At 44.3% G+C, this 14,963-nt stretch overlaps 1 protein-coding gene across 1 annotated transcript; it reads left to right on the forward strand.

The window, feature by feature from the left end:
- Positions 1 to 12,651: 12,651 nt before the first annotated feature.
- On the forward strand, positions 12,652 to 14,564 carry nkx6.2 (NK6 homeobox 2). The gene is made up of 3 exons (XM_056292318.1): positions 12,652 to 13,066; positions 13,512 to 13,684; positions 14,316 to 14,564. The coding sequence occupies exons 1-3, from the start codon at positions 12,652 to 12,654 to the stop codon at positions 14,562 to 14,564; spliced, it is 837 nt and encodes a 278-aa protein (XP_056148293.1).
- The last annotated feature ends 399 nt before the right edge of the window (positions 14,565 to 14,963 follow it).

Here is a 14,963-nt window from a genome sequence, read left to right on the forward strand (position 1 = left end):
TAAAAAAAAAAAAAAAAAACGGCTCAGAGACGGTCAGCTGTAGAACATTTCCAGGGATGATATTTCCAGTGTCCTTGAAGGGAGCCGTGTGGACATAATATCATACCGGCCCATCATGCAACTGGCTGAGTGCGTGAAAACAGACCGGGCTGTAAATAAGCCTGTTGGAGAGCCTGGCCAAAAACAACGTCTTTCCAAGCCACGGTCAAATCAGGTCCAACCTGAACAAGCAGCACTTTCATTTCCCTCCAGTCCCCCACATTACTGCCCCTGGATCTGTTGTGTGGTAGTGTTGTTGCTCCATGTTAAGTACACCGAGAGAGCCACGAAACCGGAGTCAAACTCCGTGTATGTGCAAACCCACATGGCCAATAAATATGAGTCTCTCCCTGATTCTGATGCAGCCCCCGCTTTACAAAGGGCCACGTAACGTTCAAACATACCAAAAACTAAATGAGAGACGAGTCGGCTCTGTTGAGAGAGATGCAAATTCAGAGACGTGTGTGGTGAGCTGAGTAAAAGTCGCCATCCTTCCGTCTCAACGAATACATTTACCGCCACTGTCTGGACCCTTAAACTAGTGTACTCATGGTATTACAAGTTTAAATCTTTTGCTGACGGGATGATGAGAGTAGAAGGGTTGAATAGCATCTTCTGCTCTGCCGGTGGAGACCGAAAAGATGGTTAAGAACACTTCATCGATTAAAAGGCCCGGCTTTGCAAGATTTCAGATGAACTGTGCGAGAGTCCATTCTGTAGAGGGACGTGTTGTAATGTTGCAATGTTACAGTTTCATTTACAATGTTACAATTTCATTTACAGTGTTACAATTTCGTTTACAATGTTGCAGTTTCATTTACAGTGTTACAATTTCATTTACAGTGTTACAATTTCGTTTACAATGTTACAATTTCATTTACAGTGTTACAATTTCATTTACAGTGTTACAATTTCGTTTACAATGTTACAATTTCATTTACAATGTTACAATTTCATTTACAATGTTACAATTTCATTTACAGTGTTACAATTTCGTTTACAATGTTGCAGTTTCATTTGCAATGTTACAATTTCATTTACAGTGTTACAATTTCGTTTACAATGTTACAATTTCATTTACAGTGTTACAATTTCGTTTACAATGTTGCAGTTTCATTTGCAATGTTACAATTTCGTTTACAATGTTGCAGTTTCATTTACAATGTTACAATTTCATTTACAATGTTACAACTTCACTTGTGCGCCACAATGGAAGGACATAGAGCAGACAGAATCATAGAGAAGGCACAGAATGAACTCCTGAATGAAAGAGTGAGACAGGTCCATTTCACTATTGAAGGGCTGAAGGATAAATCTGACCAACTACTCCAGCAAATAACATCCCACTTGCCTGGTGCAGTCTTGGAGAGGATCGCTGATTTCACCGAGAAAGCCCAACTATCTCAACACCACAAAACCAAAGAAAGGCAGACAAGGAAGTTTCAAAACTTACAGCCACGAACCAGCAACACTAGCCAAGCAGATATACTTACCTGGAGACAAAAGACAGAACATCCCACACAAAACACAACGCAGAACCGATGGGTCAAGACTCTGTCGGACAAGGTACTTTCACAATCAGAGAAGGAGGTCTTAGCCAAAGGACTGAACTTCGCCATGACACCCAAACAACCACCTATAGTTGACCTCATCACATCCGCAGAATCGCCTGCGCCTGAGAGTTAATAAAACACAAGCAAGGATCTAGTCAGGGGACAACAACGCAAGTAAGTGCCAAAAAAAACCAGGTTCAATTCCGGTAGGACATAGGTGTCAACAGGCAGCGCACAAAGGCAATGCATAGGGTGCAAAGAAGCGTGTTTTTTCTTTGTTTTGTTTTTTCTGTAACACCATCAGGTGCGGAGGTGTCCGTGAAAGGGCTGCGTCCTTTAGCTTCATCTTAAAGATGGAGAGGGACTCAGTGGATCGAATGGAGTTTGGTAACGCCAAAGGAGGTTGAATCAAGTGCAACTGGATGAACGAGAACATTCACAGACAGGTTGGTGACTTGCTCCACCACCGGGGAACTACAGAAGTGGAAGTGGTTGGTGGTGCAGAGCACGGGGCATAGTGCAGCTGTCAATCATGCAGGCTCTGCAGGCCTGAGAGAGCCCTGCTGCCAGATGCCATCACCCGGCCCTCTCCTTGATGTGTGTCTCCATCTAGTGGGTATACAGGGTTCATCCCAGTTTTTTCAGTGTCCTTTCCCCAACTCATGTTAACCGTTCACGACCAAAGCATCGAGTCACATTTTTGTCTACCTTGACAGTTTTGGCTCAGAGTGTAGTCATGTCTCATATGATTGTTGAGTATGGGCATCCCCACAATCAGCACACACAAGGCTGAAAAGTAGAGCCAGGCATCAAATAACATTACAAACTATGATTTAGACAATGATACAAGAAAAGAAAAAAAAAATTTTTCAATTGAATTTCAAATGACAATCAATCAGTTATTTTTTTTCCATAAAATTATATAAAAACTTGTTTATACAACTTGACTCAAAAATAATGAAACAGGCAGATTTTAACTATGAACATGAACATTTGACTTCACTTGATATCAATACAATACTGATGTTTGATAATATGTGACAAACCCAGGCTGACAGTTAGAAGAGATTTATTTCTGTGTTGCACTTGTGTGTGAGTGTGTGTTGTTGTTGTTGTTGTTGTTGTTGTTGTTTTAACTGTTCTGTAGTGCAATATATACTGACTTTACAAAGTTTGTGAAGTTGTGTAACTTTTCTTTTGCTTTGTGTGAATACTTGAACAGTTCTGTTTTTCTTATTTGTATTTATTTATATTCATTTAGTTTTAACCAAAGTTGCAACATTGATAATTACATATATATTCATTGAATAAGATTGCACTTTCAAATATTGCTGTGCCATATTTTCTTACCAATACAAATATTTATACAAATATGTGGTGTGTTTTTTTTCCCCTGGGGGGGTTTGTTGGGGTGGGGGTGTGACTGGTAGTTTGTACCACCACACAGCGGGGGGGGGGGGGGCACCACAAAGCAATTATGCCTAGGGTACCCAAATGGCTAGCAGCGGCCCTGGGGGGATGCTGGCATTGTTGTCAATTACTGTTTTGATGGCTCTCTCTTCAACCTTCAGCGGCTTAAAGGAAAAACCTTATTTAAAACAGCAACCATCAACGATCTCCTGTTTGCCGATGACTGCGCCCTCAACGCTACATCCGAAGCCAACATGCAACAAAGTATCGATAAGTTCTCAGAGGCTTGCGACAACTTCGGCCTCACCATCAACATAAGAAAGACTGAAGTACTTCATCAGCCAGCTCCAGGCAAGCCATACAATGTACCCAACATCACCATCAAAAACACTAAACCACTTTCACACCACATGCCTCAGAAAACTTCTTGGCATAAAGTGGGATGACAAGATCCCTGACACAGAGGTCTTCACTCGCTCAAGACTGCCGAGTAGACACACCATCCTCATGCAATCACAGCTTCGTTGGGTGGGCCAAGTAGTTCGCATGCCAGACCACCGGCCCCCAAAGAAACTGTTATATGGCGAACTCAAGCAAGGCAAACGTTCCCATGGTGGTCAAAACAAGCGTTTCAAAGACACCTTGAAGGTTTTGTTACAGGCCTTCACCATCAACTAGGACACATGGGCACAGAAAGCTCTGAACAGAGGAGAGTGGCGTGCAGCTGTCCGAAATGGTGCAAACGCATGTGAGGCTGCCAGGATTGCTTCAGCAGAGAGCCACCCGCAGGCAGGGCCAGGGAAGACCGTGCCAGCAACCCTCCAGCTACTCCCACTATCCCATGCCCACACTGCCAAGGAACATTCAGGGCGCAGATTGGACTAACCAGCCATCTTCGCACCCACAGAATTTGGCTCCTACAGGATGACTAGATGGTCCTCGATACTGCAACGGACAAACAACATATGTTTTGTTGTTTTTTTGATATGACCAACTCTTTTGCTACATTTTTATATGAACACCCCATAAAACAAAGCAATCACCACATGTTGGATTGATGCTCGCTGATAGTTTAACAGTTTATTCGTGCTAAACTCTGCAGGTAAGATCAGCCAAGGCATTTCATCCCATTATGATAATTCCATTATCAAGCCTCTTATTCTCCTTAGGCCGCTTATCCTCTCAGGGTGGCGGGATGCTGGAGCCTATCCCAGTAGTCATTGGGCGGCAGACAGGGAGACACCCTGGACAGGCCAGGCCATCACAGGGCTCACACACACACACACACACGCACACACACACACACACACGCATTCACACCTAGGAACAACTTAGTACGGCCGATTCACCTGACCTACATGTCTTTGGACTGTGGGAGGAAACCGGAGCAGCCGGAGGAAACCCACGCAGACACGGGGAGAACATGAACATGAACCCAGGACCTTCTTGCTGTGAGGAGACCGTGCTAACCACTGCGCCACCCCCCCGTTATAAGATACCGGGGAAAATGCCTTTTTTCTCTCTTGGGTTGACTGAGCTTTTCATACTGGAAGTGACAGTATGTTGCAAACAATATGAGTTTTAAATGCATTTTTTGCTTATGACTTTCAAGATATTTGTGTGTTAACACTGAGAAGTATTCCATTGCATTTGCAGCTAAGCCCTTTATTTCTAGTGTATTCATTAGTGCAATGGTTTATGAAAGCAAAGCAGCAAATGTTGCTCCTTTGCCCCCATTGATTGTTTATTTACTGTTTGTTTATCTGTTACAAAGTTATAGTAAAGCAGATTTAAATGGTCTTTTTTTGCTTCTATAGTTATTATCTATAATGTAAAATAAAATGTATAGCATGAAATTAACTATTTAAATGTGCTGGAAATTATATCAAAATGTAAAAATGACATACCTGATAAGACATCAATGCTTTGTAGTGACAACTTAAATGGGCCGGATATGTACAATTTTGTTGACAGATCACATAAAATGAGATAAGAAGGTCCTTCTGTGTTGAGTTGGACTCCACCAGTGTTCAGCTGCATGACTGCACAATAATTTCAGGTGTGAGGTCTCACACCTGAAATAAAGGCCAACAGACCCGTCCCGCAGCCATGGAAACCAGGGAGCTGTCTGTGGAGCTTCGAGGTGAGGTTGTTAGGGCGCAGAAATTAGGTTTCCTTTATTAATCCCCTTGGGGAAATCCAGTTAGTGCAAATTAACCCATCCTGGCTGTGATCAGTGTAGCTAGGAGCAGTGGGCTGCCGCCATTGTGCTGCGCCAATGCTGGACCAATTCGTCTTTGCATTGCCTTGCTCAGGGGCACAGACAGGAGTATAAACCCTAAAGTGCATGTTTCTTTTTTTATGTTGGGGAAAACCGGAACAAACCCACCGCGAGAACGTGCAGACTCCACACAGAGGGCGACCTGGGATGACCCCCCCAAAGTTGGACAACCCCGGGGTTCGAACCCAGCCCCTCCTTGCTGTGAGGCGACAGCGCTAACCACTGGGCCACCGTGCCGCCTGGAGGCGTTTATATAAAGTCCAGGTTAAAACCAAGTAAATGGCTGGACCGCGACTACATTTGCAAAGCGGCTGTCTCGACATCGGTTCCGTGAACACCCGTACTGGACTGCAGTTTTTAAACCCTCATTATTTATACAGTTAAATAGGCACATTTCGTTTCTATATGAAGTTATTACCTGGTTACGGTGGCGCAGTGGTTAGCGCGATCGCCTCTCAGCAAGAAGTTCCTGGGTTCGAGCCCCGGGGTAGTCCAACCTTGGGGTTGGCCCTGAGTCGTCCTCTGTGTGGAGTTTGTATGTTCTCCCCATGTCTGCGTGGGTTTCCTCCCGCAGTCCAAAGACATGTAGGGACTCGGCCGTACTAAATTGTGTGTGTGTGTGTGTGTGTGTGTGTGTGTGTGTGTGTGTGTGTGTGTGTGTGTGTGTGTGTGTGTGTGTGTGTGTGTGTGGTGGCCTATCCAGGGTGTCTCCCTGCCTGCCGCCCAATGACTGCTGGGACAGCATCCCCACGACCCTGCGAGCAGGATAGGCGGTTTGGGTAATAATATTACCCGGCTACAGCCATTGCTGATCACTGGAAAGTGGGCGGGCGTGTCGCCGCGTATGAACGCGCTAGTTACCACAAACTCTGAAGACGCTGATAACTTCCATTCCAACTGCGCGCGGCTCTTGGCGCTGGTGTTTGTGAATGGGATTTATCCACGAGCGGCAATATATTACGTTCGGTTGGCGTGCGAACCGCGCTGGTTCACGGCCAATACTGGAAAAATTCACTTCCGTGTTTACCGGCGACGTCGTTGGTTGGCCAACCAATCGTGTGGCTTCAGCGACGTCGTTGGTCGCCGCTAGCCGGAACCATCGTTGGTCACGTGATCCAGCGGCCCAATCGCGTCAAGCTGATCAGTCAGTCAGGGACATTCGCGTTTGTAGGGCTAGCTAGCCCCGCTGGCCGCTCCAGCCAATAAAGACTGGCGAAGCTCCGGACCGTCTTAGGATCATTTTTAACAAAGTGAGAAACAAAATGTCAGGAAGTCCTACATACCAGACCGAGCAACCGCCGAGAGACAAGATACAGCAATCACACAGCTGGTTGAAATGGGAGAAACTGCACAAACTGAAAAAAAAAACCCAAACTCTTCAGTACTTCAAAGAGTCCACATTTTGGGAGAGCGGCTCAAAGGAAGCCTCTTCTGAGAAAAACCTAAATTAAGTCATTTGGAGTTTGCGGGAAGCCACAAAATATGAGACCTGCCGGAGGAAGATTGCGTTATCTAATGAGACTAAATTTGAGCTTCTTCTTTTTTTGTTTTGTTGTATTTACGATGAAAATGTTCTTTCCCAAAAGGACATTGACTCAAAGCACACAACAAAAAAATGCACTTTGAAATGACCCAGCCAAAGGCCCGTACTTAAATGTTATTGAATATCTGTGGTATGATCTGAAAATTGACATCCACCAATTCTCTCAATCTAATTTGGCAGAGTTGGAACAAATTTGCCTGAATCCCAAAATGTTAAGTGTAGAGCTCATAGAGACATACCCGATAAGATAAGCTGTAATTGATGTCAAAGGTCTATATACAAAATAATGCCTCTTGCTTTGCTCATGAGAAATGTCAGTCTTCCATTTACGAAAAACAAATGTTTTTGAGTAGAAACATGTTCTGCTTCGTGAATGCGCTGAATTTGTTTGTGAAATGAGAAAAATGTGTCAATGTATTAAAAGTACAAGGGTGGTTCATGTACACGGCGGGGGGGGGTACAAGTACAAGGGTGTGAATACTTTCTGAAGGTACTGTGAATCTGGCCCTCTGAAGCAAATGCTGGAGGCACCTATAAGACTTCATTGTCGCTTTGTTCACTGTGTCCAACATTTGTCTGATACTGTCCTCATACTTGATGAATGCGTTTTGAAATCCTTTTTGAGGCCTAAAAATCTGATTAAAGGAAATCTATTGTGATCCTTCAGGTAAATTACATTTTCTAATACCTGGCTACAGAACAGGCCCGTCTAACTTGAGTGCGACAGCGCCTCTAGTGGTGAGTAGCAGTGACATCATAGTAAAATCAGTTTTTTTTTCTATGGCTTAAAATGAGAAGCATTTTCAAAGTAGACTTAGGACCTAATTTCTTTCTTTCTTTCTTTCTTTTTCATTCATCCAGACAAGGTCTCTTATGCATAAACTCGTTTTAAGTATCGTCATGCTCCAGACTGACAGACATTTACACATGTGAGCCATGCAATAAAAACACACTCGTATTTACTTGGAAATCACCATATTTACACATTTCTACCGTAGCAGCTGGGTTTATTTTGTCGAGGGCATGTGAGACATATCATGGGTTCGGGTGATGGGTAAAACTAGTTATACTTGAGACAAGGAAACATTTCATCCAACCGTCCAGAAATAGTTGATCAAAGAAGGAAGAAGAGGGAGGTCTTCCCAGTGATAATTAAGGGTCAGCAGATAGAAATTGTCCAGTCTTATAAATATCTTGGTGTCTACCTGGGCAGTAAACCAAACCAAAACAAAAGCACACTGATGCTGTATTCGAGAAGGCCTGGTTAAGACTATATTCTTCTTGAGGAAGCTTAGATCCCTTTCACATCGGCCAGAAGCTTCTTCATGTTTGTATTTTTAAATTAGGGAATCTTATCGTGGGTCATGCTGTGCTCTGCTGGGGGGGGGGGCAGCATCAACATGGATGACAAACACAGGATCAATAAGATGACCAGATCGGCCGACTCAGTGATTGACCCCTGACACACTTGAGGTCACTGCAGAAATGAGAGGAAAAAAAGGCCAAAACCAAGAACGCTTCTGTATTTTGAAGGCCATCCATGGCACGGTGTTTTAACGAACTCAGAGGCTTATTGACTATGCCTCACAACTCGGGTCTTTGACTAGTGATGCCTCACAACTCGGGTCTTTGACTAGTGAGGCCTCACAACTCAGGTCTTTGACTAGTGATGCCTCACAACTCAGGTCTTTGACTAGTGATGCCTCACAACTCAGGTCTTTGGCTCCAGCAGTGGCCGGATTATATCATGTGGTCTAGATCCATAGCACTTTACAGCTGTTAATTATGTCTCAAATGGCTTTTTATAGTGCTGTTTAATTGTTGTGTACTCTGAATGCAATGTCTATCTTGTTTTTTGTCTGTATGAGTTGATTTGGTGGCAGATGAGTTTCTCCATTAGGGATAAATAAAGCAGTCTAAAACCATGCCAGAAAATGCACGTACGAATATCAGATGTCTGAAGGGATATTGCGATATTGTCAGTGTGTCCATAAAATGTATTCACTGAAGACCTCATTAATCGACTCTGTGCATAGCTGTAGTCCACTGACTTCCTGTTTCTACTGCAGCGGTCATGGCAGTTTCCTGTTTGTTGGCGCGTGCTATTGACAATGGCCTATTTTTTGGCGATGCCTGCGAGATTTACCGTGGATAAATGTCAACGACATGCACAGAGTTGTCGACAAACTTTCACCTGCACCTACCAGCAAACGGGGGGGAAAGTTTCAAGTCGTTCCATATCAAGTTACTTGTTATTCCCACTAGCGCCACTAGAGGGAGACGCTGTCCCAGTTATAAGGCCCAGTTTGATCCCGGTCAAAGCTGTAAAAACAGTAGTCGATGCTACCCTCATCGTTACCTCCAAAATTGCAATTCAATTTTAAACTTCCGTATTAAGTACTTGTGACTTAGTGCGCTTTGAAGAGACGAAACTGCAAATTCTTTCAAAGCGTTTTAAACCCATTTAGGTAAAACGGTAAGGCTATTTTCAATAGAAAAAAGAAAAAAAGTCAAGTTTGAATGAAAGTTTTTTAAGTGTCCCCGTTTAAACATGAAGCAAGAATAATCCTATTTCCTCTCGGTTCTTCGAATGAGGGGTTAATTGGCGGGAGGACAGCAGATGTAGCCGGGGGACCAGCGGCTAGCTGGAAGCTGCGCAGCGCTGCGCAGCCCTGCGCAGCGCTGCGCAGCCCGACAGGTCCCGTGATGCCGCCGTCTGTCTTGCTCGTATAACCATCCATCTGCTTATCTGCTGCTGCCGCGGCCGCCGCCGCCGCCGCTTATCTGCTGCTGCTGCTGACTCCTCCGCTCTTCAACTCCACAAACTGATAAGATTATCTGTTCCCTGCTTGTTTAGCCGTTTAGCTGTTTTAGTTCCAAATTAGGGCCGCCGTCAACAGGCAACCGGCCTATTCTTGTAAATTCCGGCCGAGTAATCCAATTGACGAGCGCAAAAAGAAAAAAAGAAAAAGAAAAAGAAAAGTTGGTTTAATTTGGAAAGGATGACTTACGGACACTGAATTGGCTTTTTGTGTGCAGCGAGAGGACGCTGGAAAGGTCCATCTTGTGCTGTATCAAACAACATCAGTTAGACACAAGATGCTTCACATCAAAGAACATGTTGAAAATGATGACCTATACACATTTCCCGATATAATATAATAATAACAACAACAACAACAACAACAATAATAATAATGATGATGATGATGATGATGGGTGATGATGACGACGATGGTAATAATAACAATAATAATAATGATGATGATGATGGATGATGATAATAATAATAATAATAATAATTATGATGATGATGATAATGATATGGTAATAATAATAATAATGATGATAATGATGATGATGACAATGAGTTTAATTTATTATTATTATAATGATGATGATAGTAAATAATAATAATTTTTGTCGATGTTGATATGGAAATAATGTTAATAATTATACTGACAAGCCTGTTGTAAGCCGTGTTGGCTTGTAAGGTACCACAGTAAAATAATATCTAAACTCTGCTGGAAATAATAACTCGAAAGTGGTCGTTTTTATTGAAAAGCTGAAGTAATCTGGCCCATATACATTTCTACACAATGTCATCCCTGACAAATTTGAGATTAAGAGTCTTAACTTTAAATTACCTATTAATTGAGATAATGAAAACCCATATTAATCATCGAATCAAGATGCAATTATGGGTTTAGAGTAAGCCACACCTTCCGCGTTGTCTGCAGAAGAAATCGAAAATTTGCCAGTCTTTCATTTATTATTATTATTATTATTATTATTATCATCATTTTATTACCTTGTTGAATTTTCGTAGGTTTTGGTAGACATTAAAAGCTGCTGACTGGGCTGCATAACATTTAATATTGTGGCGTACAGGGCTACTGACATGTCTTAATGAGTCCACATCAGGGACTATATAGACCTATCTAATCCATGAGACAAAACATTAAACGGATCTAAAGTGGAGGGGTACCATTTGACAGGGTGGGGAAGGGGGGGGAGTCAGACTACATTCCGTTGATGTAAAGAAACGCAGTAAAAACTGAGGATAGCTGGAAAAGCCGTCCTCTTTTCCTCCCCAGTGATCCCAAATGGGCAGCAAGGAGCATCCTTCCACACATCCTTCCACACGTTAACTGTCCACGTCTCATTCCTCCATCTCATCTCTCTTACATGTCCATAAAACACGGTGGCGGGCTCTCTGATGACGTCTCTAACTTGGGCTTCACTTTAATGTCGCGGTTACGACATCGTGTAGTAAAGGTCCCACACGGATTTATCCTCTATATATATATATATATATATATATATATATATATATATATATATATATATATGACCGTGTGTAGGTCTAATTTACTGGTCAGTGGATGCATCACTATTTTAAAGAATGACTGAAATATCGAAAAATATATATCTAAAAAAAATGACGGTACACACTAATCTTTTTGAGAGGCAAACTGCATTCATTTATTAGTAAATCAGGCATTAAACCATCCATGAAAACAGATAGATCTACTGCGGGATGAACAACCCTGTTATTCCGCGTCATAGGCCTAATAAAGAAAAAAAATCTAAAAGTTTTAAGATGTAGCCCTGTCAAATAAAATAAATAAAGACATGAATAAATAGGATAGCATATTAGTTGCCCATGCATGTGGTGTTATTGACAGTCGTAGCCAAACGTGGGCTTGCTGTGATCGGCGGACGCACGCTATCTTCTTCTACGATCTCCATCAGGAGGACCGGAAACAAGGGGAGCATCCCTCACCCCGCGGCTGCGTCCCTATATCGAGTTTATAATACACTTACATCGCCGGACGGTAATGGCCTGTAATGTAAATATATCTCTTTCTTTTTTTTCCTTTTTTTGTGTGTGTGTGTCAGATCTTGAAACAATGATTTCCATACGGTATATATGCGACGCGTCATTAATAAGCTGCGCAATAACGTCTTAATAGAGTGCGGCGGCTTTGTGCGGGGCGACGCGCATGCAAAGCAGCGGCGCGCGCGCGCCCCCCTCCAATCAGGCCGCCGCCTCACTCGGCGTCATCCAATGGGAGACGCGCGCCGGCAGGTGGCCGCGCTGTTATCAGAGCAGCCCGCTTCACTCACTGCATAGCCGGAGTCAATTTACGGAGAAAAGCCGACCCTTATGGTCGCCATCAAAACCAGCAAAAAGAAGAAAAGGAAAAAAAGAGAAGAAAGAAAGAAACACGCCACGTCCACACGCACACACACACACACACACACACACACTCTCTCTCTCACACGGACGCGGATGCGGACTCGGACGCTCCACCAGATCAGTCGACTTCCAAGAGGAATTCCTGTTTTCGGACGCATGAAGCGGTCTCCCGACTGACAGACTCAAAACGGGGAAGAAAGGGGTTGTTTTTGTCTTTTTCTTCCTGTTTTCCTTTCCTTTTTCTTCTTGATCGAACTCTCCACTTTCTCCCGAGGGAGCGAAGTTGAGCCGCGGGAGAGCGAGCGCGAGAGAGAGCGAGAGAGAGAGCGCGAGAGAGAGCGAGAGAGAGAGAGAGCGAGAGAGAGAGAGAGAGAGAGAGAGAGAGAGAGTTTTCATCAAGTTTCCGCAATTCAAGCGGCCGCTTTATCCATCCGAGGATACTTTGGAAAGACGTCAGAAGTGGACCCTTGTTGCGCATCCCCCCCCCCCGTCCGCAGCAGCGCCTTTTCACAGGCTACTTATCTATTCGCCATTTTTTTTTTTACTACAATTATTTTTTTTTATTTTATTTTTTTTATTCCCCCGGTTTTATTCGAGAGAATTTTGCGGTTCATGTTCACCAATGTTAGCTGTTGGGCAGATGGATGCTAACCGGCAGAGTGCTTTCGTGCTAGGCAGTACACCGCTGGCGGCGCTGCACAACATGACCGAGATGAAGACGTCTCTCTTCCCCTACGCGCTGCAGAGCCCCGCCGGCTTCAAGGCGCCGTCGCTCACCAACCTCAACTCGCAGATCCCCGTCGGGACGCCGCACGGAATAAGCGACATCTTGGGGAGACCCATCACCACGGCGGGCCAGCTGCTCTCGGGCTTCCCCCGGATAAGCGGCTTGGCCACCACCGCGGGGATGTACTTCAACCCGGCCGCCGTCTCGCGCTACCCGAAGCCCCTGACGGAGCTGCCGGGGCGCGCGCCCATTTTCTGGCCCGGAGTGATGCAGAGTTCCCCGTGGAGAGACCCCCGCGTGTCCTGCCCCTGTGAGTCCCCCCCCCCTCTCTCTCTCTCTTTATGTGTGTGTATGTCTCTCTCTCATCGCTTCCATTTAATCTGAATGGCTAGTTTTGAGGGCTGTTTGTTTGTTTGTTTTTTTAGTCTGGCCCTGCGCGTGCATAGCCACGCGGTGTAAGTTATAAGAGCCGTTGCTTGTAACGTCGTGCAGAAATGTGGCAAGACAAACACACTTTACACCTACGACCGCTCTTCTCCCTGCCATGTGCAGCCTAACGTGCAATAGCCTCCCTTTGGAAAATGCATCCGAAAGGCAGGGCATTTCCCAAATAGGAGCACGCAGAAACGGGGTATTTCTCCGAGATGGGGGTGAATTATAATGCAGCACATGGGCTTTGTATGAGAATAGAAACAAGAGCTGAAGCACCCAGACGCAGCATCGGTCTAACTTCCCTTCTCCCTCTCGCCGTGCAGCTCAAGCAAACGTGATGCTGGACAAGGACGGCAAGAAGAAGCACTCCCGGCCGACCTTTTCAGGGCAGCAGATTTTTGCACTGGAGAAAACTTTTGAGCAGACGAAATACCTCGCCGGCCCGGAGAGAGCCCGGCTGGCCTACTCGTTAGGAATGACCGAGAGCCAAGTCAAGGTGAGGATCGCTTGCTGGAACTTGTTAAATTAACTTTTACAAAATGTGCCATTCCTGTCCGGGCAGCACTGTGCTTTTTCGGCCAACTTCAAAATTAATTTTGAGCTCTTTACTGCAAAAATGCCCTCAGTTGGACCTGCCCTGCACTGGTGTAAGACTAATAATAGTGATGATAATAATAGCAATAGTAGCTACTAATAGCCATAATAATGGGCTATTTGTAGTGGAGATGATGATGATGATAATAATAATGATGATGATATTGGTATTTTATTTTTTAAATTACCCATTGGATGCCGTTTTATATTTGGGATCCCATACTGTTGTGGTGATTTATTGTGGGCTGTAGACAACAACAACAATAATAATAATAACCATAATCATAATAATGATGATGATGATGGCGCGAGGGTCTAAGGACAGGATGCTGTGTTGCTGTAAAGTACCCCCCCCCCCCGAGGCAAATTTGTAATTTGTGTTATTGGGCTACACAAATAAAATGGACTCGAGGGTCAGTTATAATTATTACAAGGTCCAGCGTCATGCACCTTAGAGGTCCGCGTGCCGCCTCTGTATTTGTGACATGGGTCGACCTGTTGAGCATCTCGTGCCCTACTTCCATTCACAACAGGTGTGGTTCCAGAACAGGAGGACCAAATGGCGGAAGAGGCACGCGGCGGAAATGGCCACGGCGAAGAAGAAGCACGACTCGGAGACGGAGAAGATGAAGGAGAGCTCGGACAACGAGGACGACGACGAGTACAACAAGCCGCTGGACCCGAACTCGGACGACGAGAAAATAACGAGACTGCTAAAAAAGCACAAGGCCACGAACCTTGCCCTCATCAGCCCCTGCAGCAACAGCTCGGACACGTTGTGATGCCCCCCCCCCCCCCGAAGGGGCAAATCTGTTGAACAGACACGGCGCACTCTCATAATGCTTCTAAAGCTTCTTTAACCAGGGTATCGAAAAAAAATACACAAAAAAAACAAAAAGCAGAGCGCCGGATGGGTGGAGTGAATGACGACTTTGTGTCTTAGCTTAAAAAAAAAAAGAAAATGTAAGTGAGATGTATATATATTTTTTACTGAGTAAATTATGTTGTTAAACCAATGTTAAAAAAAAACAAAAAAACAAAAAAACGTGGCAAACCTGCCCCACAATTCCCCCCCTACGCGCTTACGTAACTCTAAATACACTGCTTATAACGTTGTTATTGCAGGATAACCGTTTCTCCACCTTTTACAATTTCTAAAAACCAACACCGGTTCACAGCGT

Source organism: Lampris incognitus, chromosome 13, assembly GCF_029633865.1.
Source record: "Lampris incognitus isolate fLamInc1 chromosome 13, fLamInc1.hap2, whole genome shotgun sequence".
Lineage (NCBI taxonomy): Eukaryota > Metazoa > Chordata > Actinopteri > Lampriformes > Lampridae > Lampris > Lampris incognitus.